Raw genomic sequence first — 27,851 nt, forward strand, 5'->3', positions numbered from 1 at the left:
AAGAAAAGATGGGGATAGACAGAGATAAGGCTGACTCTTTTGCCAGATATAAAGAAACACAGGGCTGGAATGAGGAACCCATCAATAAATATAATAAATTCAATGTGAATTGAATATAATAAATCTATTGCTCGTCACCAACATCAACTTTGTTGTCATGCTTATTGTGATTATCTACAGAGACATGATACATGAGGGGGCCAAGCAGCACAAAAATGAGAAAAATAAATATGGAGGTATAATGATTAGACAGGAGAAGACATAACATGTATGATGTTAACTTAAGAGGAGCTAAACTACAGCTCATCAGTGGAAGTGGTGGATCAGGCCATAGGGGGGCAAGAAAGAAAGAAGAAGAGGGGAGGATAGTGGTACGGATGACAGCCAACTACTTCCACAGACACGTCCACACACGCCAGAGAAAAATGGATTGGAGGAGGGAGGGTTGTAGGAGAGAAACATGTCAGGAGCCAAACATGTTGGAGCTGTGCTATATTTAACATCTTCAACATGTGGGCTTCATTTTGTGTGGATGTGTGCATCCTCACACAGCAACAGCCAACAACCAAGTGCACAGGTACTGATCTGTTAACTTCTCCCAGAATAAAAGGGTTTTGTTGCGTGGGCCGCCAGAAGAGGAGGTACTGTTGGCCCACCACCAGAGGGCGCCCTGCCTGAAGTGCGGGCTTCAGGCACGAGAGGGCGCTGCCGCCACGGACACAGCCGGGAGTGACAGCTGTTACTCATTATGTCCTGACAGCTGTCACTCATTCATGCTTCATCATCTCACTCCATAAAACCCAGACGTCATCTCCACCTCATCGCCGAGATATCGTACTTCTATGGAGGTAACCTTCTCAGCCTGCAGATTCAGATAAGTGGTTACACAGACGCTGCACGAGTGTGTGTTAGAGGTGGAGGTGGCATTCCCACCGTTGTTGTTACAGGGTGTACACACACCCACACTTGACTGTCTTTGCTCTTCGCCAGCAGTACCAGATCCGACAGTCGGGGACGGTGATCACCTGGGAATTCGGGACTTGGCAGCTCCAGTATTCACCGGGTTCGGTGGTGGCGGAAATCGTGTGGTTCCGGCTCTTCTCAGGACAGACGTCTTCTATCCTCGAGCCTGCCCACACGTCACCTTTGTGGATTGACTGTTATCAGATTCTGAGATTGTCTGTATATTCGTTGTGCACCTTCACAACATTAAATTGTTACTTTTTGGCTCATCTATTGACCGTTCATTTGCGCCCCCTGTTGTGGGTCCGTGTCACTACACTTTCACAACAGGTTTTTGAAGAATTAATATTTTAAATTACTGATTTAATTAATTAATTGATTGATTGATTAATTAATTAATTATAAAGAGAGAGGTATGTAAACTGGTGAACAAACATCTTTGCATAACTGTTTGAGAAGCATGTAGGCATTCATTCATCTGCACACAATACAGCCACAAGTTGGAGCAAAAGTGCACTCAGTGTCAGAATTAGATAAATGAGGGTTCAGTCAGGATTAGGGTACATGGTGTAAATTCTGCATCACACAAAATAAGCAGATCACAAATTGAGTTTCAGCACCAGATCAGTGTAGCAGGCACATTAATCTGAAGAAGACACAGGTCCTGTATCAGCCTCCACCCAACATGATCAATCTAAAGCTCCTTGCCCGGAAACTGCACAGACAGCTCGTCGAGAAGGTGACCCCCTTTCCATAAAAAAAGGCCCGGTCACACGGCACATAACGAAGGGCAATGAAGCCCAAACGAAACAAGAAATCTGGACTTTCGTTGGCATTGTTTAACCTTTGTGCAGCTTTGTTCCTGCAGGTGGCACATTGTCAGGATTTTTAAACTGTTGAAAAATTTGAACGAATGTCGCAGAAAACATCACTTCATCCGTACTAGAGACTCAATTTCAGAGTGCAGCCTTGCATCATTGGCATCAGAGTGTGTCTCTGAATCCACAGTCTCAAATGAAAGTTTACATCAGCAAAGATGAAATGCAACTGTACAAAGCCAAAATCTGTCAGCTGCTCTGCAACAAAAAATAACCCTGTGCGACAATGGAGCCACCAAGTAGTCATACAGAATAAATGTAATCCTGCACAACCCCTGTCAGTGAGTAGTAAGGCACAATGATCATCTGAGAGCACCCCTGTTAGGATAAAGATGATGCTGTTCAGCCAATGTCCTGCCAGCCTACTTCAGAACCAGAAACCACCTACTTCAGAACACCTGAGAAACCACAAACCTCTTCTCTTACACCACAGTAGTGGTGGTCCCACATACTCCAAAAAACTGAGCTGGTGATGGCACTGCACACCTCTGAAGGTCACCACATCTCTTCTCTTTTCTGATCCTGTTCTTGGGTTGGAGGTGGTTAGGATAATGCACACCTCTTCTGTCTGCTCATCAGGTCTTGTCCTGGTGGTGGCTAAAATTCAGCACATCTGTCTCTGTGTTACTGACTTGGATGTGGTAATGACACTGCATACTATTTTGGGAGCTCTGCCCATCCATCGGTCTGATCCTGTACCTGTTCCTGAGGAGGGTAAAGTTCATTCTGCCTCTTCTGATCCTATTTATGAAGTCAAGGTGACAATGACACTCCACCTAAACCTCTTGAAACACAAGCCTGACACTTTGTTGATGACATGTCTCTTCTGATCTTGTTCCTTAGTTCAAGATGGCGATGATGTTACAGACCTTTTCTGCCTATCTGTCCATCCTTAGATCCTGAACCTGAAGCAGTGATGATGCCATGCATGTCTCCTGATCGTGAATTTGACACTGCAGTCGTACCACATGCACATTCTAACCCTGATCCTAGGTCTGTGGCGCAAGCAATATTGCGCACAACAACTGACCCTGCTCCTGATCCTGTGGCATCTGAGGGAAAGCGCACATTTTCTCCTCCACTGAAGCAGTAGTGCAGTCCAGTGACCCTGTCTGCAACGATCACCCTCCTGATATGCTGCCCTGCAAAGGCCTCCCTCCCAGCCCTGCAGACAATCCTGTCCTGTTTCAACTTCTTAGCCAGCTCCTAGACAATCCTGTCCTGTCCCAACTTCTTAGCCAGCTCCTAGACAATCCTCCCCTGTTCCAACTTCCTGGTCAGCTCCATAACAAGTCTGTCCTGTTCTGGCCTCTGAGATGCCAATCAAAACACATGGAAAAGCCTCTGGAGTCATGAAGTTGCTGGACTACGGTGCCTGATGATACCAATGCCTTTGCAGGAGAGTAAGTTCAAAGTTGGTAGGGTTCTGATGAATCTTGGAAACAAAACAGTTACCAAAGGTGACAACTAAAAGTCTTTGTACTTAGTCTCTCAGAAGGGTCCTTAGGTACCACTAGGATGAAATTCTGTAAACAACAGTTACTTTGAGAGACTAAGATGAGGAATATATCACTTACATTGTGAAAAACATCAACTACAACACATTAGCCATGTGGTTCATTTCTCTGGGCATGATCCAGCAGAAAGGTACCTCATTGTTGAGGATGGAAAAGGGGATATCCATGTCTCAACTGGTGGAGGCAGACAAGTGGATACTTTTGAGAGGTAAGGATGGAATAGTTGTCTGTTTGGTTGCCACCTAAGATCCAAGACAGCTGACATGAGGCAGCAGTGCATGCTTTGAGATCTGACCAAGACATATTTCAGTGACTTGGAAATGTGATGTTTGTATGAAAGCAGTGCTTTTTACTTTGTACAACTGCTTATGGGCTCTGAAACTGGAAGCACAATGAGTGCAAATAAACATAAATCCTAAATGATTAATGTGACATTTTTTTGTTAAACCCCTTGTTAAGTCTACATTGCAAGCACATTGTGACTGATTCATTTCAACTACACTGTGGTGGTGCACAGAGGCAAAATTACAAAAACGGTCTTACTTAGGAACTTAGGTTACTACATTAAATACAGGAAATGCATATCGTTACCTTCCTAAAATAATGGCCTAAGGCATATTTTCCAAAACATGACTTAGGCCATTATTTTAGGAAGATGACCATATGAAATAAAAAAACAGTCCATTCTTGTTGTCCAGCAGTGGTGTCAAAAGTATACACAATTGTTACTTAAGTAGAAGTATAGATACTGCAGTTTAAAAACACTCTGGTAAAAGTTGAAGTATCAACTTGACCTCTTTACTCAAGTAAAAGTGAAAAAGTATGTGCTCCAAAACCTACTTAAAGTATAAAAGTATAAAGTAACCTTAAAAAAAAAAAAAAGGTAGATGCCACTATATGAATTGAAAGCTTAATTTAAAAACGGATTCGTTCTACATGTGGCCCAAGACCCAAAACCCAAAATTACTCCCCAACACCACCTGCATGAAAATGTTTCAATTCTAGAAGCTCTGAAATGCAATCTGGGACTATTCCAGACAATAAACTGCAGTGAGTGCAGCATTCATTTAGTGAGAAAAAAAACTTATTCAGATTCATTCCAGTAGTATTCTGCTCTTACTAGGATGCAGCAGTTTTCTAGTTTGGCAGATAGTTCTGGAGGAAATCACTGAAGAAATTAACACATTGACAATATGGTTTGACCGAAACAAACTGTCATTAAACTTAAATAAGACAGGAAACACTTATTTATTTCTGTATGTATGTATGTATGTTCATTGTTAGTTGCTTTATATTTTATTTTCTGTTGTGTTTCTATTCAGGTTCTTTTTGTCTCTTTCTCTGAAATTGTATATAATAATTATCATTAGATTATTAATATATAAACAAAAATAAATTTAAGAAATATTACAATCTGAAAACAAATGCACCCGAACGTGATGAGAGCTGCAACAGCTTAATGCTAACTTTTAACACTGAAAATGCCATAGACATGCTAACGCGTTAGCGTCGCTCCCGTTTTTAAGTTATAAAATATATCAACTGTTTCAGAAGACCATAACAGGTCGGTTTAACATAGAAAAGGTAAATAATACTACAGAAGTATGCTCTTTAGGGTTTTAGCGGGGGAAAATTAAGCGAAAGAAAGAAAGAATAAACGAAATAGGTCGAAGCATTGCTTCAATCTGCGAACCACTGCTTCGATTGGTTCAAAATCCATTCCTTTATCTTCATTGATCCATGTTTCTGATATAGCAATTATGTTAAATTTTTTTTTAAATTGACTTAAATATTCTTTAATGTTGTTAAAGTTTGCATACAGACTTCTGCTGTTGAAATGGATTATTGATAATTTGTTATCCGTTTTAATGATCCGATTAAACTGTTCATCTGTATAATAGCAACAACTGTCATTAATATCTGAGAAGAAATTATTGTCCGGGTCTATATCGTGCTCCAAGTCTAGTACATTGTGGTCTGTGTATTTAAATGTTCTCAGTTCTAGTTTTCCATGATCATCAATCCTTTGAGTTACCGTATTTTCCGGACTATAAGTCGCACCGGAGTATAAGTCGCACCAGCCACTTTATCCATTATAAAGAAAAACAAACCATAAATAAGTCGCACCGGAGTATAAGTCGCACCAGCCACTTTATCCATTATAAAGAAAAATAAACCATAAATAAGGTCCACTGGACTATAAGTCCCATGGACATACAGGTATGTTAACATGAAAAGTTCAGATGATAATATTGTGACGGCTACCGTTTTCGGATGCATATTTCACCAGTCGCAACTTGTAATCTGCAGAGTATGATTTTCTTTTTGGTGGCATTTTTTCGGGCCTTCTCCGTTGTCTTGTTATGTTATCAGTAACGTTAAAATTTTTATTTTTCTATGGTAGTCAGAAGTCGCAGGAACAGTCACACAAGCCTCGAGTGCCCTCTCGTGAGCTGCATTTTACCTACGGATATGTTTGTATTTTGCGGACCACATTGCGAGCCGAACCATGCAGCGCCTACCTGCGCAGCTCATGACCTCCCAGCGGTGTCGATCCAGCTCCTTCCAAGTGGAGACGCTAATCCTCCGCCGTCGCTCAGTGCTCCCATGCAGCTCTCAGCGTCAACTCTGCTCACACTGATATCCAAGGGTTGAAGCTGTCTTGTTAGCCGTCCCGGAATAAACACCATGTTCGTCTGCTTCAAACGCTTTTCACAATCATCGACGCCAGCTCCTTCCAAGTGCACACGCTAATCCTTCGCCGTCGCTCACCCAATGCTCCCACGCAGCTCTGAGCGTCAAATCAAACACTCTGCTCACATTGATATCCAAGGGTTGAAGCTGTTCTGTTCGCCATGCCGGAATAACAGCAAGCACTGAGTTCGTCAGCTTCACACGCTGTGGGTGAGGTGAGGAATACGCATCCAAAGTTCTGTTCTCTGATTGGTTATCGTGACCAGCGTGAACTATAGGATGGCCGTCATACTACAGTGCCCATGATGCATTGCATTTCCTTTTCCGGTGGCCATTTTAAAACATAGATCGACTCTGTCACGTAAAATTGTTTTGTTACAGTAAATTAATTGAGATCCTACCGGTATATTTTTCATTTATAAGTCGCACCGGAGTATAGGTCGCACCCCCGGCCAAAACATGTAAAAAAGTGCGACTTATAGTCCGGAAAATACGGTATATCCTTCTTGTCTCCAGATGTAGATGATGCAGTAGATGAATAGGTTCCTCTGGTCTGTGTCATGGTGTTGTGATGTGTTTGTGTCCTCATACCTTATTGGTCGTATTTGTCCAGTTCCTCGATGTTCCTGATTACCATAACCTTCGCTTGTTCTGGTGTTCCGTTCAGTTTGATGAATATTTTGCAGTTGGATGTCCATGTCTGTTGAATTTTTCCCTGCTTTTTTAAGAGACGAGCTTTCCTGGCGATGTCTGCATTTCTTTTGGTCAGATGTTCATTGATGAATACGTTTGTTCCTTTAAGTTTCCGTCCCTGTTTTAACAATGCCATTTTATGTTTTCTGTTGACAAACCTCATTATAACTGCTCGCTTGTCTCCATCCTCTCTCCTGGGCAGGGGGTGGCACGCTTCAATGTTATTACAGTCCATTTGAATACCTTTAGATTGCAGGAAGTCAGCCACCTGTTGTTCCACTGAGCTGGCCTCCTGCTCGTTGGCCTCCCCTCCGCTGTCTTCTGACACCGCCCGTGCGTAGGATCGAGGTTTAATATGAATTCCTGTAATAATAACATCGTTCATCCTTGTGTACTGTTCCAACTCCGCAACACGGTTCTCCAGGTACACCAGACGCCGGTCTTTCTCGGCATTCTGGATCCGAAGAGCCTTCACTTCTTTCACCAGCTCCATAATGGATTTCTGCTGCATTATAACAACAGAGATGTCCTCAGACAAAAAGTCCATCGTCTCCCACCTCCGCCGTCAGTGCCTTCTTCGGACCCATGGTCAGATAAATCCGCGCTGGCACCTCGGTAAAGCCACGCCGGTGGATGTGCGCTGATGCCTCAGCGCACATCCACCGGCGCTGAAGCCAAGAGTAACGAGGCTGTTTGTTTTAAAAATGTAAGGAATAGAAAGTACAGATACTTGTGTGAAAATGTAATAAGTAGAAGTCAGAAGTAGGCAGAAAAATAAGTAACGGAGTAAAGTATAGATACCTAAAAAGTGTACTTAAGTACAGTAACAAAGTATTTGTACTTCGTTACTTGACACCTCTGTTGTCCAGACAGGGAGGGACAGAGAGAAGAGAAACTGAAAAGAGAAAGCAACAACTTTAGATTGTGTCACAGCTGTATTTTATGTGATGATAATATAGTGAAAGCATTTGCACAAGGCCATTTTAGGACTTAGGTGAAAAAAACTGATTGCTTTTAATGCTGGTACACTGAACATTTTTGGTGCTATTTTGCAAATATTATAATAAGTTGTGCAACAAAACAACGCTTTTGAAATTTAACAGCAGTATATATGGTTTTGTAAGGACATATGATGTTGAGTTCTGTTACTGGGCTGATTTCCTTTGGCTATTTGGTAGTTTTGGTCACACAGACATGGCAACTACAAAAGTTGTTAGGCTTTCTTTTGCTTAGAGCCAGTTGGAGTTTTGGACCTGAAAAGAATAACTCTTGTTTCTTAACCGAACAGTCTTTACATTTAAGGTAAAAGTATGGTTTGTAGTTAGGTAGGTAGGTACGTATGTACCACATGTATTACTTTGCTGCAGCAGTGTAGAGCTGTACAGTGGATGCCAACTGCATGTCCATGTTCCAATAATATGTACAGGGTTTGCTTATTGTTTTCTCTGTTTCTCTGTCAGTCTTTCTTTCTCTCGCCTAGGAAAGAGTGTCAGGAATGTAAAAAAACTTAAGGCTGTATCCAGTTTCCCGTTCACTGATACTGTTTACTCCGCAGTAAATAGTAACTGGAATCCAAATAAAGCTAGTTACAATCTAATCAACAAGTGAGACAAAAGACAACAGAAAGAACATCACAAAAATTCTCAGCCTGAAATTCTGTTTGTCTTTGCCACATTCAGAAACAAATAATGACAAAGATACAAATGCTCCCTCACAAGCCCTCAAATTTAAAAAATAGGCGATGGTTAACATGACGTAGGGAAATGTTTATTTTAAAAAAGTGACTACATTACACACACACACACACACACACACACACACACACACACACACATACACACACACACACACACACACACACACACACACATACACACACAGAGAGAGAGAGACAGAGCTGTTTAGTCTACAAGTGTTTTGTCTGGGTGTCCGAGAAAGATTCTATACTTCTAGAAAGGGTTCTAGTGCCACTGTCCGGATGTTGATTTTAACATTCGCTATGACAGTCGATTTTGCAATCTTTATATAAGCAGGCAGGATGACAGGAAACATTCTCATCCACAGTGAAGGAAGAACTGTACATGCAGGGAATGTCACACATTCACACTGCAACTCTGCAAGCACCTGAACATTTTGTTGAAGTCAGAAATAACATGCAAGGTAGTAACATGGGAAAGGAGGAATGTGTAATGACCAAGGGGCAACCTCTGATGCTGAAAAGTGAAACCAAAACAGAAGTGCCAAATATTGCACTTCCTTAAATGGCCATTGGGGGCCTGGCTCCAAAAGCGAGACACTCCCTACAGACATCTTTGTTAAAATCTCCAACTTTACAGCAGAAATAAACATGGTTATAATCTTGTACAAAAACTGTTTTGGTCTCTACAGCTAGCTACCCCCTTCATGACAGCTGTATGGGGTGAATTTTGTATAACTCATTCGTTCAAGCTATTTTAAGAGATAAACTTATGAGTAATTAGGGGCGTGATCACTTTAAATAAGAAATAGTGGGTGCAGGTGGGTCAACAGCCCCGTTAACAGAGGCAACTGCTCTTGTGGACTCGACCATGTGTGTACTTTCTGAGCATTTTATTTCAAATATTTAAGAAAATATAGCTTGCCGTGGGACCAACTAAGAAGTCTGCGCGCCGATATTGCTGTTGAGTGTAATTTTAGTGTTATTTAATTTGAATATTAGCACTAATTAACATCTATCAAAAGGATGGCGAGGTTATCTTCATTGTTACTTCACAGGTACTGCACATACCTACCTGCACATAGGCCACCTGCTATAAAAACCACTGTTCAGCATGCAAGAAATGTGCATTAATCAGACACCGAACCAAGATTAGCCTGATAGCTTTAGATAGTTTGGTAAGTAAGTACGCGTGCATGCGTGTGTGTGTGCGTGTGTGTGTGTGGGGGGGGGGTGTAAATTTGTTGCCCATGTCTTGTCTTCATCCATTTATGAGGTAGCTCGGAGGTAGATGGAGTCAGACACTGCCGAGATGGCAACATGTGGAACCACCCCATCTGATTTTCAAACCTGTGCTTCAGGAAAATTTGTCCATTCTGTATGCAGTTCATTACAAAACATGTCTTTATTTCAAATTGTTATGGTGTGGAAAGGGCAATGTCCACCAAGGGTCTGTGAGTGTGTGTGTGTGTGTGGTTACCACCCACCTAATGATGAAGGGAATGAAAGGTGCGAGTCCTAAAGATGAAGAGGACCCATCCATGGGAGAAGGGTACAGTCGACTGAGCACCAGCAGCAACAAGAACAGACTGGGGTGCAGTTTCACCTGACCACTCTCACTAAACAAAGAAACACACACACACACACACACACACACACACACACACACACACACACACACACACACACACACACAAATCAGCTCAACAGCCTTTACGATGTTACCATGTTCAACTCATCTCATGTTAACAAAAAGGTCAGATTCAAACAATAAACCTTTCTGAATTCACATGACTGTGCCAACCACAATGGTGGGGACTAGGTCAAGCGTCAATATCTACCTCTCTATGACGTTACAAGTTATTACATTACAACTCCAGTCACAACAGCTCATATCAAAAAGTAGGTTGTACTCTTAAAGGAAGGAACAAGTGATTAAGAGTCAAGTAAGCTTGGAAATTATGTTGCATTTTTGCCAGTTTAGCAGCTAGAGGAGCACACAATCTGCCAATCGATATTGTAATAGCCTAGTGGCCTCTGTGTGCGCGTGTGTGTATGGCTTTGATCACACAAAAAATGGGGAGAGCTGACATTTGTATTTTGGGTCAAGGATGAACGCTACAAAAATGAAAAGTTGATGGGACAGCTAATTCTTTTTAAATTAGTGATTTTAGCTAACCAGTAAACAATGAACAGTGCGCTGCAATGTACCATAGGAGATTGGATTGTGAGGTTTTAAATGTTGTTACTGTGGTTCATGCTTGTTTTATAGTGTAGTTAGTGTTACTGATTTATTGTGTTTTTGTAGTTCAATTAGTTTAGTCACTTTAGTTAAGTGTTATGTTGCTGTTACCATGCGTGACTTAAGTGTCATGTTGGTACCATGAGTGAAATGTGTAGTGCTTTTAATGTCTTCTGCCACCGTCTGTTTGTCAAATTAAAAGCAACATCTTACATCAGATTGCAGAAAGACAAAAAGCTGTGCATGCATGTCTGCCATTTTGATCATGCACAAACTGCGGAAAGCTGACATTTGTCATTTGGTATGCTAATGTAATTTGGGTCAAAGACGAACGGCGCCAAAACTGAACGCTGATACGATTAATATTTTTAGAAAATCTACATATATTAGCTAACAACACTGAACAACGGACATTCTGGACTCACACGCCATTTCAGCAGGGGGCAGTACATCATCTAAATATTAAAAGCGTGAGTGTGTGTGTGTGTGTGTGATTTTATTTACCAAGTTCAATTTAAGTACATAATATAATTGTAAATACATTTAAACATGTATCAATACATGGATGACACAAAAAGTGAAAACAATTATTTCCACTGTGGTCCATTTAAAAATCAAATGACAAAGTACAAATAAAAATAAAATAATAATACTGATAATAATAATGATAATAATAATTGTGTGCATACGAGGGCTGTCAATAAAGTATAGGTCCTTTTTATTTTTTTCAAAAACTATATGGATTTCATTCATATGTTTTTACGTCAGACATGCTTGAACCCTCGTGCGCATGCGTGAGTTTTTCCACGCCTGTCGGTGACGTCATTCGCCTGTGAGCACTCCTTGTAGGAGGAGTTGTCCAGCCCCTCGTCGGAATTCCTTTGTCTGAGAAGTTGCTGAGAGACTGGCGCTTTGTTTGATCAAAATTTTTTCTAAACCTGTGAGACACATTGAAGTGGACAAAGTTCGAAAAATTAAGCTGGTTTTCGATGAAAATTTTAACGGCTGATGAGAGATTTTGAGGTGATACTGTCGCTTTAAGGACTTCCCACGGAGCGAGACGTCGTGCAGCGCTCCCAGGCGCCGTCGTCAGCCTGTTTCAAGCTGAAAACCTCCACATTTCAAGCTCTATTGATCCAGGACATCGTGAGAGAACAGAGAAGTTTCAGAAGAAGTCGGTTTCAGCATTTTATCCGGATATTCCACTGTTAAAGGAGATTTTTTTAATGAAAGATGTGCGGACGGGTCTGTGCGTCGGGACGCAGCTGGCGCAGTGCGGCAGCACAGGAAAAACACCTCCGTGTTGATAACCATTTGTAAAATCCAGGCGGCTTTTGATGGCTTTCAGTGGAGTGAGTATATGAGAAATTGTTTGACAGCTGGACATGTTCCAACTTGTCCTTAAGGCTTCCAACAGAGGTGTTTTTCCTGTGGCGGAGCGTCGCAGCGGCTGCGAGCCGACGCTGCAATCCGCCCGCAGGTCTTTCATTAAAAAAATCTCCTTTAACAGTGGAATATCCGGATAAAATGCTGAAACCGACTTCTTCTGAAACTTCTCTGTACTCTCATGATGTCCTGGATCAATAGAGCCTGAAATGTGGAGGTTTTCAGCTTGAAACAGGCTGACGACGGCGCCTGAGAGCGCTGCGCACCGTGGGAAGTCCTTAAAGCGACAGTATCACCTCAAAATCTCTCATCAGCCGTTAAAATTTTCACCGAAAACCAGCTTAATTTTTCGAACCGTGTCCACTTCGATGTGTCTCACAGGTTTAGAAAAAATTTTGATCAAACAAAGCGCCAGTCTCATAGCAACTTCTCAGACAAAGGAATTCCGACGAGGGGCTGGACGACTCCTCCCACAAGGAGTGCTCACAGGCGAATGACGTCACCGACAGGCGTGGAAAAACTCACGCATGTGCACGAGGGTTCAAGCATGTCTGACGTAAAAACATATGAATGAAATCCATATAGTTTTTGAAAAAAATAAAAAGGACCAATACTTTATTGACAGACCTCGTATGATAACAAGAACCTAAGCAATTTATAAATACATTAAGACACTAAATTAACTTTAAAAATTACGTAATTAACAGGAAATAATAAAAGGGTTGAGTTCTTCAAAAAACTGTTGAGGGCTAATGTTCTAAAAACATTCTGAACTCACACACCATTCCAACTCATTGTAGAAACTTTGCACAATTTATTACCACCTTTGAAAAATGTCACCTACCTATTTTATAAAGACTACGCAATTTACAGCCTGTGAATCCCCACGGGCAATGCACTAGTTACTATTAATCCTTCTCACAGAATGGAGCTTCAAGTTAACAACAGCAATGATCACCCAATTTACACATACACCTTCGAAATCAATCTTTAAATGTGTATATGCAGAATAAGGATGTCCCAATCTGATTGAAATGATCACAATTGGGCCGATCAAGGTATGATACATTAAACACGAGTCACTAAATTAGCACAGATCAGTGGGTGGAGAAGGTCAAGGGGATGCACATGCTTCACCTGGCTGTGGCAAATAAATGGTTATTTTCAAGATGTGAGCACAGGCTGGTTATCTTCCAGGGTGGTTGTTATCCATGGTCAAAGGCAGGTTTCTTGGGGTTCTGGATGAGGCAAAGTGCAGCACCAGCGTATGTTCTCAGACTTGACTGGAGTAAATTAGTGCGCAACCCATCTCGCTTCATTCATTTATTCCAAATGCATGGCGCTAGAGGGGTGAACAGGCAGTCTACACTGCAGCTGCTTCACCACAGAGCCGTGGCACATCTTTAAACAGCACATGAATACGCTCCTTTGCTCTAAATACGCAACAAGTTCATATGATTCATGTGCATTGTCTCTGTGAAAGTGTAGTATCTAGGAAAACCCAAATATCTGCCCAGGACTCTGTATGGGCAGATACTCAGATCAGGATCAGGAGTAAAAAAATCTGATCAGGCCATCCCTGATACATGTACAGTGGTCCCTCGCTATAACACGGTTCATCTTTCACGGCCTCGCAGTTTCGCAGATTTTTTTTTTTTTTGCGCAATTTTGCATGCTTTTTTTTTTTTTTTTTAACAGTGCATTGTGTTCTGCGTCCTTACCAGGCGGGCCGGTCGTGGCACCGGTCGGCATCACCGCGATTGCTCTCACTACCTCCGATGCGCTTACTAAGTCTGCGGGCTCGGTAAACGCAGCAGCAGGCCACTCACACCGCCCTCCTGTCTGCTGTGCGGAGCTGCGCCAAATTTGGCAACAGGTCCAGAGACTACGCTCGCTGTTTTGATGCGGATACTGACCACAGCTGCAGAGCTCCGTGGCCATTGAGAGAGGACTTGGATTCTTTGCGGGTCCCGCATACATACCTCTGGAGGCAGTGAGAGAGAGTTCTGCGTGTGTCTGTTTATAATCTTCTCCCCAAGAAGAAAAGAGAGTGTTTACACAGGAGAGAAAAGTGAGAAAATGTTAATGCCTGTTTGAGAAAAGTGTATAAAGTGTGTAGTGAGGAGTTTTACAGCCTTAAAACATCTATAATAATTGCAAAAAATAGCACTGACTACTTTGCGGATTTCGCTTATCGGGGGTTATTTTAGAACGTAACTCCCGCGATAAACGAGGGACCACTCTATTTACTGTCAGAAGAGAAGAAGAAAATCACAAAAGGAAGGAAAGGAAAAAAGGAAGGTGCACAAAAACCTTTTGTCAAATTAGTGCTGTGCTGTATGATGTGGTTTAGAGTGTCTATAAGCAAGGTCTGAGTCTTGGCTCGAGCTGGTCTGGCCTTCTTCTTGAGGAGGCCACAAGTCTATTTCTGTCATGTCAGATCACAGTTAATTATTTAAACGACAGCAAAGCCCAGCACTAGACACAGCAGGCTGGATTTTTCATGTTTACTAGCCATGGGTGATTTCTGGCATATTAACATATTCGCACCCATCTGTCAGAGGCACAGAGGACATCAAGCCTATTCTTATTTTAACAGTTGTTTTCAATTAACTTCACTCTGTATTTACAGCATTTTATCTCACCTGACTCAGAGAGAGAGAGACAGAGAGAGAGAGAGCTCGTATAAATTTTAATGCGTCTCCTCCTACTTTCTTTTTTATTGCCTACAGTCAATATATTATGCAACCATATTAATATTGCACAATGAGACTTCTTGGAAAGTGCATGCAGTCTAAAACTTTTGCCAAATCTACATGCAGCTCACTACCAGATCCACTGTTATGACCTCGGGCATCTGGGGCAAACAAATAAATAAATAATTAGTATTACACCCTGGCAAGTAATTGACAACGATATGTGCAGGCAGAGTGTACGTGCTCTGTGAAGCTGTACTGTGTTTATTCATCGAATGCTTTAGTAATACTGCATATTTCTATGTCATGTCAATAAAGCTGATTGAAATGAACTGAATGTAAGGCCCATCTCACTGTTGTCCTCTTTGTACCACTATTGACAGCACTGAACTTTAAAGCAGGTTTTTCGTGATTTAAGCAGCAAATGCTGTCTGGTGATGAATGAAGAAGTTAACAATGGACCAGCTCCGTGCCTGATGACATTTCATTTTTAAACCAAGACAGCCACAAGTGCAAGTAATGTAATTATTTAGAGGGCTCCTGTGTTTGGCCTAAAAATGTAAACTGCATCAGGTGTAAATTAGTAATGAGACTTGGGCTGGGCTTTGCACTGGGTCTAAGCCAGAGCAATTAGCCCCGTTCAGACTGGGGTTTGAAATCCAGCTCAGCAGATTCAATCTGGATTGACCTGTAGATGGATTGTGTTTAGACCTGTCTTTTAAATATGGCAAACTCAATCCGGCTCAAGCCAAATTCATGCCATGCGTCTGTGTGTGGTGTGGTGTGGGGTTGTTTGCACGGTGGCTTAGTGGTTAGCACTGGTGCCTCACAGCAAGAAGGTCATGGGATCGATTCCCGGCCTTTCGGTGTGGAGTCTGCATGTTCTCCCCGTGTCTGCGTGGTTTTCCTCCGGGCACTCCGGTTTCCTCCCACAATCAAAAACATGCTTATTTAGGGTCTGCTCCTTTCTCTGCCCCTGACCAAGGCAGTGTTTACATCTGGAGTTGGTCCCCAAGTGCTGGACTGTGGCTGCCCACTGCTTGTAGTGGTTGGATTGTGTGTAGCTGTAATTAGGATGGGTTAAATGCAGAGGACAATTTTCACTGTATGTATATTTTCAAAAACCTGATGGATTTGAATCACGTGTGCTTGCATGAGCAAACCTTGAACCTTCGTGTGCATGCGTGAACTTTGTCACGCCTGTCGATTGCATCATTTTCTGGTAAGCAGCCTTTGTGTGAGGTGTGTGTCATGCGCTCTGCATTTTTTCATTCCAAGTAAAATGGCGGAATGAGTGGAGCAGCACTACTGCATCAAATTTTGCCAGAAACTGGGCAACAGCCAGGTGGAAACCATTCCGAAGATTCAGACGGCTTTCGGTGATGATGCTATGAGCGTCACACAAATTAAGGAGTGGTACAACCAGTTTAAAGACGGCCGCGTAACGGTGGAGAGCGAGCCGCGCTCCGGTCAGCCATCGACATGCTGAGATCATTTCTAAAGTGAACACTGTGGTGATGCGGGACCGTCGTGTGACTGTCCGAGAAATTGCGGAAGAGGTGGACATCAGCTCTTTTTCGGCACATTCCACTGTGACAGAAGATTTGGGCATGAAAAGAGTTGCGGCTAAATTTGTGCCGAAGCTGCTAACTGCGGAGCAAAAGCAACTTTGTGTTGAAGTCTCACAGGACATGCTGGACTTCACAAAGCGTGAATCCGACTTCATGGACACCATAATCACTGGTGATGAGTCCTGGGTGTATGGGTACGACCCGGAAACCAAATTCCAGTCATCACAGTGGAAGCATTCCACATCACCAAGAAGGCTCGCCAAGTGCGCAGCAACGTTAAGGTGATGCTGACTGCTTTCTTTGACTCCCGTGGTGTGGTACACCACGAGTACGCACCACAGGGTCAAACAATCGCCAAGGAGTACTACAGGGATGTCCTCTGTCGCCTACGTAATGCTGTGCGGCGCAACAGCCCGGAGTTGCGGGCCACAGGAAATTGGCGCATCCACCACGACAATGCTCCAGCACATTCCTTGCACTTAATTCAGACTTTTGTGATGAAAAACCAGACTCCGGTGGTTCAACAGGCTCCTTACTCTCCTGATATGGCCCCTTGCGACTTCTGGCTGTTCCCCAAACTCAAGAGGCCAACAGTGGCGACACCGCTGGGAGAAGTGTGTGGGGTCCCAAGGAGACTACTTTGAGGGTGATTAGGTTTCCAACGCTCCAGGTATGCCAGTTTTTTTTCCCCGGCCAAAGGTCGGATACTTTTCTAACAGACCTCGTACATGTGCAAAGACAATAAAGGCTCTATTCTATTCTGTAACCTGGCTGTGTTTTGTGTTTATGGAGGAGGAATAACTGACATCTTGGGAGATTATTTAATTGCAGAGAGTCAGCTGGCTTTAAACAGGAGAATGTGAATTCATGATATTTCAGAAAGCAATTAATTTATAAACTCAAAAAAGTTAACTTCTCAAGCCTGCGTTTTCAATCTTCAGTCTGTCACTGCAGATGACAGAAAGTCTGGTGTAATGACCGCTGTGATGGTTTTCTGAGGCTGTCATCTAAACAACCACGTGCATGGGTGTCGTAATGGGTATTGATGAGATTTTATATTGATTTTTTATATCAATATCGATGCCATTATCAATTCCCTTTTGGATACCTCTTGTGAATTTTCTGTGTACTAAAAGTAGGTTTTACAGGTTTCCTACATCAACATTTTATTGAGTCTTAAAGTAAATAAATATGAAATTGGTCACTGGATCCTTGATCTCTGGACATAAATAAACTCTACAACCCCAATTCCAATGAAGTTGGGACATTGTGTAAAATGTAAATAAAAACAGAATACAATTATTTGCAAATCCTCTTCAACCTGTATTCAACTGAATACACCACAAAGACAAGATATTTAATGTTCAAACTGATAAACTTTATTGTTTTGTGCAAATATTTGCTCATTTTGAAATGCCTGCAACATGTTTCAAAAAAGTTGGGACAGTGGCAACAAAAGACTGGGAAAGTTGAATGCTCAAAGAACACCTGTTTGAAACATTCCAAAGGTGAACAGGTTAATTGGAAACAGGTGAGTGTCATGATTGGGTATAAAAGGAGCATCCCCCAAAAGGCTCAGCCATTCATTATTACAGATGGGGCAAGGATCACCACTTTGTGATCAACTGCGTGAAAAAAAAAAACAGTCTAATAGTTTAAGAACATTGTTTCTCAATGTGAAATTGCAAGGAATTTAGAAATTCCATCATCTACAGTCCATAATATAATTAGAAGATTCAGAAAATCTGTAAAACTTTCTACATTTCAACATTGAATGCCCGTGACCTTCGATCCCTCAGAAGGCACTGCATTAAAAACCAACATCATTGTGTAAAGGATCTTACCACGTGGGCTCAGGAACACTTCAGAAAACCACTGTCAGTTAACGGTTTGTCACTACATCTACAGGTGCAAGTTAAAACTTTACCATGCAAAGCGAAAGCCATACATCAACAACATCCAGAAACGTCACCACCTTCTCTGGGCCCGAGCTCATTTGAAATGGACAGACGCAAAGTGGAAAAGTGTGCTGTGGTCTGATGAGTCCACATTTCAAACTGTTTTTGGAAATCGTGTCCTCCAGACAAAAAAGGAAAAAGACCATCCAGATTAATGCCAGCACAAAGTTCAAAAGCCAGCATCTGTGATGGTATGGGGGTGTGTTAGTGCCCATGGTATGGGCAACTTACAGATCTGTGAGGCCACCATCAATGATGAAAGGTACATCCAGGTTTTGGAGCAACAAATGTTGCCATCCAAGCAATGTCTTTTTCAGGGACATCCCTGCTTATTTCAGCAAGACAATGCCAAGCCCGTGTTACAACAGCGTGACTTCGTACTAGACAGGAGTCAAAGTTAGTGACTTTAATTTGCACAAAAGTGACTCACGATTGACATATTTTAATGGCTTTGAGAGGGGTTAAGAAGTGGATTTGCTGCTTCTGAACAGCAGCGAAGCAAAGAACCAATGAAGCAGCGGGTCGGAGCACTGCTTCGTTGCTTCAAAGCAGAGCAGTGCTGCAGAGGCGGTTGATTGCAGACCCGCTGCAGGGTCTGCAATCAACATAGAGAAATTATCATTTTCCCGACAAACACCCTCAAAAACAAAGACCACTCTGAAGGACCAATAAGGGAATCATTAAGCAAAAAAGCTACTGATGTCAGTGGATCGAAAAATTTCTTAAAGATTCTCTAAAAGAACCGTTTCCCGATACCCAACCCTACATGGGTGTGTATTTTTTGGCACCAAAGACAAAGAAGGTTGTTTGCTTTACTGGAAAAGACACTGTGAGAGCATGGGTGTAGTTTGACGACACAGTCCTGAGCTTGCTGGACTCAAGTTGCATTTTCTTTCAGACCGTGGCAAATCCTGCTCAAATACAGCTCAACAAAACAATCTGGCTTAAATCCAACTTGCACTGGTGTTGTTTTTGGGACAAATCCCGCTTGAGCTGGATTGCAAACCCGAGCCTGAATGAAGTCTCCTCAATAGTTTGATTGTGTGTGTGTGTGTGTGTGTGTGTGTGTGTGTGTGTGTGTGTGTGTGTGTGTGTGTGTGTGTGTGTGTGTGTGTGTGTGTGACAATGTGATCTACTATGGGCCCAGTCATCTGTCATGAAGATCTCTTTGGAGACAGACAAATAGACTCCAGATGAAAACGACTTGTGCTTTTCATTACTTCATATTTCTTTGACACTCCACAGGGTTACCCATGCAACATGTAAACAGGAATTTAATAGTGCCTTAATTAGTTACACATCTAATATATTTAGTATGATAAGTGTCATCAGTCAGGCACAGATAAACAGGATGTGATAACAAAAGAGGGTACATTGAAGGAAATTGCAAGCATATTGTTGAGATACAGCTGGAAACAGGGAGACAGAGAGGGAGGGGAAACAAAGAAAGAGGATAAATAAGAAGCTCTAAAGGTATTTTCTACAACTCAGATTTCAAGCTGATGTCTGCTGTGAATTTCCTTCCTCTCTCCTCCAGCTCCTTAATCATCTTTATGACTTCAGTGTTTAATGAAAGGGTTATTTTTGTAACAGAGTTGAAGAGTGAAAATACAGAAAAGACAAGCTCTATTTTTGGTCATTATTTAGAATGTAGTGAAAAACACAAAGCAGTCGTTAAACAAATATGAATTTGTAACAGTTCAAAACTAAATACTTTTACTTTAGTTATCTGCAAATGTAAACACAACTAAATTATTTTAGAGTATTTCTTTGAAAACTGGCTCAATAAATGTCCTGTACATGCAATGTGGCATGTTGGGTCAAACAAATTACTATTTTTATTGATATGCAGAAGAGGAACTCAGCCACATGGGGTGTGCAACCAGTACATTCTGAGTGCCAGTCCCAAGCCCAGATAAATGAGGAGGGTTGCGTCAGAAAGGGCATCCGGCGTAAAAGAAGCCAGCCCAACTATGCAGACTAAGAATCGAATTTCCATACCGGATCGGTCGCGGCCCGGGTTAACAACATCCGCCACCGGTGCTGTTGCCCAACCGGGTGCCAGTGGAAATTGGGCTACTGCTGGGCGAAGACGACGACAAAGAAGAGGAGGAGAACGTTTCCACAAACAACGGAAGAGACTTTGAATGGTGGCTTTGGTAGTATGACTGGTAAAGGGAGAGAGCTGGCTGATATGATGGAGAGGAGAAAGGTAGACATATTGGGCCTCATTTATCAACAGTGCGTTAAAACAGGCGCAGATCTGAGCACATAATTGGTCTTACGACAAGACACACGTGTGATTTATGAAACATTCGTATCTGACCGATCCCAGTGTACAAATGATCGGCTCTTGATAAATGCGGCGGCTGAATTTAACCGTCATTAGCATGTTACGCCCTTAAATATTCATGGTTCGGAAGCCTCGCCCACTGAGCTCAACATGGAGAGAAGAAGCACTGGGAAGAAGAAAAACTTTTCGGAGATGGAAATCGGCATCCTAACATCTGAGGTGGAGAAAAATAAACTTGTACTATTTGGCAGTCTGAAAAGTGGAGTCAAAGGCGCTCATAAAAATGCCGTGTGGAAGAGTGTAACGGAGGTGGTCAACAGCGTTGCCGCAGAGGAACGGACTCTGGCTGAGGTTTGAAGAATTCTTTGACTTAACCTATGCCTAATGATTTTGAATCAATCTTTTATGCACCCACAGTTAAAAGCTTATGCCTGCTAATTGATTGAGAATTCTTTGCATTTAGGTAAAAAAAAAAGTGGTCCGATTTAAAGCTAGCCACGAAAAAACATGTTGTGGCACTTAAGCGCAGCATTAGGCATTTTAATGTGCAATGATTAGTTGTCATGTTTAGGCTAGTTAGCATATGTATTTTTTATTTTACAAAGGAAGCAGTATCATTACAAACATGGGCTTTTTTAAATTAATTTTGTTTAATCCATTACAAGAATCCGTTTTGATCTGTTCTGAATATGTGGCTGCTTATGCTTGGATGACAGCTGAGGTTTGTTTCATAATTATTTTCAGACTCAGACAGATTTTGTAGTGCTGCGCCGCAGATCCACAGACTCAGATTTGCGTACACAAGCTCAGACCAGACCAGAGCTCTGTCATGAGATTCGTCTTAGCCTCCGCTCACATCCAAATTGATAAATACTGAAGTCTGCGTAAAAATGGTCGAACGCACATTTTCTGCCGTACGTTCATTTGATAAATGAGGCCCACTGTGTGTGCAAGAGACCAAGTGGAAGGGAAGTAAGAGCAGGAGCATCGGCGGTGGGTACAAATTGTTGTACCATGGTGAGGACAGGAAGAGAAATGGTGTTGGGGTCATTTTAAAGGAAGAGTATGTTAAAAGTGTGTTGGAGGTTAAGCGAGGGTCTGACAGGGTGATGAGTGTGAAGTTGGAAATTGAAGGGGTGATGATGAATATCATCAGTGCATATGCCCCACAGGTAGGTTGTGAGACAAAGGAGAAAGAAGATTTCTGGAGTGTGTTAGATGAGGTGGTGCAGAGTGTGCCCAAGTATGAAAGAGTGGTGATAGGAGCAGACTTCAATGGGCATGTTGGTGAAGGGAACAGAGGTGATGAGGAAGTAATGGGTAGATATGGTATCAAGGACAGGAATGGAGAAGGACAGATGGCAGTTGATTTTGCAAAAAGGATGGAAATGGCTGTGGTGAATACCTACTTTAAGAAAACGGAGGAGCACAGGGTAACATATAAGAGTGGAGGAAGGTGCACACAGGTGGATGACATTCTTTATAGGAGATGCAAGCTAAAAGAAATCAGAGACTGTAAGGTGGTGGCAGGAGAGAGTGTCGTTAGACAGCACAGGATGGTTGTTTGTAGGATGACTTTAGAGGTAAAGAAGAAGAAGAGAGTGAGAGCTCAACAAAGGATCAGATGGTGGAAGCTGAAGGAGGAAGACTGTTCTGTGAAATTTACCGAGCAGGTGAGAGAAGCACTGGTTGGAGGGGAAGCAACTTTGGACAACTGGAAAAGTACTGCAGATGTGGTGAGGGAGGCAGCTAGGACAGTACTGGGTATGACATCTGGACAGTGGAAGGAAGACAAGGAGACTTGGTGGTGGAATGAAGCGGTCCAGGAAAGCATGAGGAGAAAGAGGTTGGCGAAAACGTTTTGGGATAGTCGGAGAGATGAATAAAGTAGACAGGAGTACAAGGAGATGCGGTGTAAGGCAAAAAGAGAAGTGGCAAAAACGAAGGAAAAGGCATATTGCGAGCTGTACAAGACGTTGAATAGTAAGGAAGGAGAAAAGGACTTGTACGATTGGCCAGACAAAGGGACAGAGCTGGAAAGGATGTGCAGCAGGTTAGGGTGGTAAAGGATTCACATGGTAATGTGCTGACAAGTGAGGAGTGTGTGCTGAGAAGGTGGAGGGAATATTTTGAAGAGCTGATGAATAAAGAAAATGAGCAAGAGAAAAGGCTAGGTGATGTGGTGAGAGTAAATCAGGAAGTACCAGAGAATAGTAAGGAAGAAGCGAGGGCTGCTATGAAGAGGATGAAGAGTGGAAAGGCAGTTGGTCCAGATGACATTCCAGTGGAGGCATGGAAATGTCTAGAAGAGATGGCAGTAGAGTTTCTAACCAGATTGTTTAATAAAATCTTGGAAAGTGAGAGGATGCCTGAGGAGTGGAGATGAAGTGTGCTGGTTCCTATTTTCAAGAACAAGGGTGATGTGCAGAGCTGCAGTAACTACAGAGGCATAAAGTTGACCAGGCACAGCATGAAGTTATGGGAAAGAGTAGTAGAAGCTAGGCTTAGAAAACAGGTGAAGATGCAATGTTTGCTCTGAGAATACTGTTGGAGAAGTACAGAGAAGGCCAGAAAGAGTTACATTGTGTGTTTGTGGACTTAGAAAAAGGTTATGACAGGGTGCCAAGAGAAGAGCTGTGGTATTGTATGAGGAAGTCTGGAGTGGCAGAGAAGTATGTTAGGGTAGTGCAGGACATGTACAAGAATAGTGTGACAGCAGTGACATGCACAGTCGGAATGATAGACTCATTCAAGGTGGAGGTGGAATTACACCAAGGATCAGCTCTGAGTCCTTTCTTGTTTTCAATGGTGATGGACAGGTTGACGGATGAGATCAAACAGGAGTCCCCATGGACTATGATGTTTGCAGATGACATGGTGATCTGTAGTGAGAGTAGAGAGCAAGTTGAGTCTAGTATGGAAAGGTGGACATATGCTTTGGAGAGAAGGGGAATGAAAGTCAGTAGAAGCAAGACTGAGTACATGTGTGTGAATGGGAGGGAGCCCAGTGGAATAGTGCAGTTACAAGGAGTAGAAGTGGTGAAAGTAGATGAGTTTAAATATTTGGGGTCAACTGTTCAAAGTAATGGAGAGTGTGGTAGAGAGGTGAAGAAGAGCGTGCAGGCAGGGTGGAGTGGGTGGAGAAAGGTGGCAGGAGTGATTTTTGACAGAAGAATATCAGCAAGAGTGAAGGGGAAAGTTTACAAGACAGTAGTGAGACCAGCTATGTTGTACGGTTTAGAGACGGTGGCACTAACAAAAGACAGGTGGCAAAGCTAGAGGTGGCAGAGCTGAAGATGTTGAGATTCTCTTTGGGGGTGACAAGAAGGGACAAGATTAGGAATGAACATAGAGGGACAGCTCAGGTGGGACGGTTTGGAGACAAAGTCAGAGAGTCGAGATTGAGATGGTTTGGACATGTGCAGAGGAGGGGCCCAGGGTATATAGGAAGAAGGATGCTGAGGATGGAGCCACCAGGCAGGAGGAGAAGAGGGAGGCCAAAGAGGAGGTTTATGGATGTGCTGAGGGAGGACATGCAGGTGGTTGGTGTGACAGAGGAAGATACAGAGGACAGGGTGAGATGGAAACAATTGATCTGCTGTGGCGACCCCTAACGGGAACAGCCGAAAGACAAAGAAGAAGAAGAATGCAGAACAGGAACATCAATTGTATTGTGAAGGAATGTCAGCTACGACATCATCTTCAGTGAGGCACCTGCATCTTGGATCAGACCCAGAGAACACCCACATTACACATGGGTGCAACAGGTAAAGTGTTGTGTTTGAAAAGTGGGTATGGATTGGTTGTCTGCCTGGGTGGTTACCATCCAGAACTTAAGGTGATCCTGTGGTGTAGTGGATGCAGGAATGTGTGGCACCAGCACAATTCATCAATTGTCTAATCCATTTTTAAAACTGATTACACTCTGTGCTGTTGCCATGTCCTCTGGCAGTTGTTCCGAGTATCCACCGTACTCACTGTGAACAAAAATAAAAATAATTTCTTACTGTGACCCATTCTTTTGTCTTCTGATAATGGTAGCTCAGGACTACATTCACTTGCAGTATGCTCTTTGAGCTCACCGAGCTTCATTACGCATGAGTTCTGCCACAACGGAGCATGTTCATGTGCTGGCAATTAAGAAAAAACTTCTCTTCACATTCCACCGCCAGAATGCAATTACTCACCTGTTTCCTAAAACACCATGGATAATACAAGAATTAACTATCTGAAATAAGAGTTCCATTGCATTCCTCTTGACCGCCAGAGGGTGGTGCTTAGCACCTGGATTATCCCACGTGTGCATGTGCGAGGTCAACTTATACCAACAAAGTCACATTAGTGGGCGTGATCTGGGTGACATCAGCAAACAACATATAAGACAGTGTCACCCAGCCTCCGGTTCTTTTTCCATCTCTCGCATGAGGGCAGAAGGTCAAATTATTTCGGATTGCTTGACTTGTCGGAGCATCCTAACCTTTTTGGTTGGAGCTGTGCATACGTGCCCTGCAGAGACTGCAAGACAACCATTTCTAGGCTACCGCTCATGGTGAGTACACCTGCTTAGTAAGATTAAACGAATGGTGGCTTAACTTGTTACCACTAAGGTCTGCAGGACAAGCCACAAAGAAATGACCAGCGGGACCGACAGAGCTGTCACCCCTTGAAATAATCAATGGGCCGCAGCAGTCGGGTTTGACGGCCAGTCCGAGGCCACTGATATTTTTTCCTGTTAACAGCTCAACTGGTAGCAGGCCTTGGTCTCAGACCAGTGGGTGGTTTCCACATTGGTCAGGGGCTACAATATTCAGTTTAATTGTCGTCCCCCAAGCTGAATGGGATAAATTTACTTTCTAGGTCCAAAAAAGAATGGTGGGTTTGTCTGATTCTCTACTTCAGAGATTTAAATCAATACGTGAATGTGCTGCATTTTTGCATGCTCTGCACAAAGCACGTTCTCCAGGCAATTTGGCAGGGGAACTGGTTTACCAGTATGGACCTGAAGGATGGCTATTTTCATATCCCAGTGGACAACTGGCTTGTGTGCGCACCAAGCCGGGAGAAAGCACTTGATGACATTTTGACCCTACTGAACCACATGTCACAGGTAGGGCTCTTTATGAATTTCGCAATGAGCTCCTTGACTCCAAGCCACCAGGTGGCTTTTTATTGGCATTGCAATCGACTCACTGGTGATGAGAGTTTGCCGGTGCCTTCGACATCTTTGGCCCTGGGAAGACAGGGAGTTCGTGACACGTGGTGTTTCTCTGGGCTCTCTGGCATCCCACCAGGAGGTCGTTCTAACAGATGCCTCACTTTCCAGTTGGGGTGCAGTGTGGACCCACAGAATGGTTAGGAGTGTCTGGTGCCCTTGGGAGAGGTTTCAGCACATCAATGTGCTAGATGCCTCAGAGTAGGCTGTCCGGCTAGCTCTGAGGCATTTCTCCTCTGCCTTAGAGGGGACACGTGCTTGTTCGGTTGGACAACACACCAACACTCTACCATATAAACCATCAAGGGGCACCAGATCTGTTCATTCCCTGAAAGAAGCCCAGAAGCTCCTCCAGTGGGTTTTGCTTGCTTGCCAAGTCTCAGAGCTGTGCATCTGCTGGGGGTGCAAAACTATGCTGCAAAACTATGCTACAGATTTGCTCTCACAACAGAAACCGCCACTGGGCGAGTGGTGACTGAACCCGGATGTGGTTGAGATGCTCTGGGAGCGGTATGGCAAGTCGGAAGTCGATCTGTTTGCCTCAAACCAAATGACACACTGTCACCTGTGGTTCTCTCTCTCAGAACCGAACAGCCCCTTGGGCAAAGATGCTCTGACTCACTCTTGACCGGGCTGTCTCCTATATGCATTTCCTCCTCTTCTGTTTATCATGGTCACACTACACAGGATATGTATGAGCAATCACACATGGTAGCCCCATAATGGCCGAGCAGGACATGGTTCCCCATGATTCTGATGCTCCTCAGTGGGGGTCGTGGGCTCTCCCTCAGGAGGGACCTTTAATCACAGTTGGGGGGGGGGGCATTTGGCATCCTCACCGAGTACATCTTCAGCGCGGCCGATCTGCTCTGTGTAAGCCTGATCCCATCAGATCTCAGAAGCTAAGCAGTGCGGAATCTGGTTACTACTTGGATGGGAGACCTCTTTGGAACACCAGTGGCTGTGTGTGTTTCTCCAGGTAAAACTGGAGTTGCGTCAGGAAGGGCATCCGGCGCAAAACTTGTGCCAACTACCAATGCGGATCTGGCTGTATCTGCTGTGGCAAACCCCACCACAAAATGGAAGCAGCCGAATGGACGACAACAACAACAACAGAGTACATCTTCGGTTGTATGTGTGGCCCCTGAAGGGCCAGACTCCATGCTGAACTCTTGTGATCAAGCTGTTGTCCAGACTGTACTGAATGCCCGTGCATCTTCCACTAGGGCATTATATGACAATAGATGGAAGCTTTTTAACCATTGTCACAGTACGCAGGGTGTAGACCCACAGCGCTGCTCTGTGCCAGTGCTGCTTAGCTATCTTCAAACATTGTTTGATAGTCTTTCTGTTTCTGTTATTAAGGTCCATGTTGCTGCTTTCTCTACTCAGCACATTATGGTGGATGGTCAGTCAACAGGGTTGCACTCTTTGATATGCTGTGTTGTAAAAGATGCTCTCTGGCAGCGGCCTCCAAGGGTTGTACATGTGCTATCTTGGGATCTTCCTTTGGTCCTAGAGGGTTTATACTCTCCGCCGTTTGAGCCACTGGGAGGCGGTGACCTCAGATGGATGTCTGTTAAAACTACATTCCTCCTTGCAATGTCATCTGCAAAACGTGTTGGCGAGCTCCGTGCCTTGTCAATCACTGAGAACTGTGTGCAGTGGAATTCTGATGGGTCAGGGGTTACACTATGGCCGAACCCTTCCTTTCTACCAAAGTGAGGTTTGGCTTTTCATGTTAACCAGCCTGTTACCATGGCTGTCTTTGCCCCACAATCTGGTGCAGAGACTAATTCTAGTCTGTTGTGTCCTGTTCATGCACTTAGACATTATGTTGAATTGACAGCTGAGTTCCGCAGAACTGATGCTGTTTGTCTGCTGTGGGAGCACAGGAAGGGCTGTGCCTTGTCTAACCAAAGATGGTCACATTGGATTGTTGAAGCTATATTATTTATAGGACCAGCAACCGTCAACCTGCTCCAGTGAGATTTCATTTAACCTGGGCAGATCCACTTCCTGGGCTGCCCTGAGTGGTGTTCCATTGAGCGA

The 27,851-nt window shown here is 43.3% G+C and overlaps 1 protein-coding gene and 1 long non-coding RNA gene across 2 annotated transcripts in view; one reads left to right on the forward strand and one right to left on the reverse strand.

Annotated features, from left to right (window-relative positions):
- thada (THADA armadillo repeat containing) overlaps positions 1-27,851 on the reverse strand; it is a 281,569-nt gene that overhangs the window by 122,845 nt on the left and 130,873 nt on the right. Inside the window, 1 exon segment of the mRNA XM_034184530.1 lies at positions 9,929-10,060. Coding sequence (XP_034040421.1) covers positions 9,929-10,060 — 132 coding nt within the window.
- Positions 26,936-27,646, forward strand: LOC117523110. The gene is made up of 2 exons (XR_004564423.1): positions 26,936-27,133; positions 27,522-27,646. It is a non-coding gene; the product is annotated as an uncharacterized LOC117523110 (long non-coding RNA).

The sequence above is a fragment of the Thalassophryne amazonica genome, chromosome 13 (genome assembly GCF_902500255.1).
Source record: "Thalassophryne amazonica chromosome 13, fThaAma1.1, whole genome shotgun sequence".
In the NCBI taxonomy this organism is placed as follows: Eukaryota; Metazoa; Chordata; class Actinopteri; order Batrachoidiformes; family Batrachoididae; genus Thalassophryne; species Thalassophryne amazonica.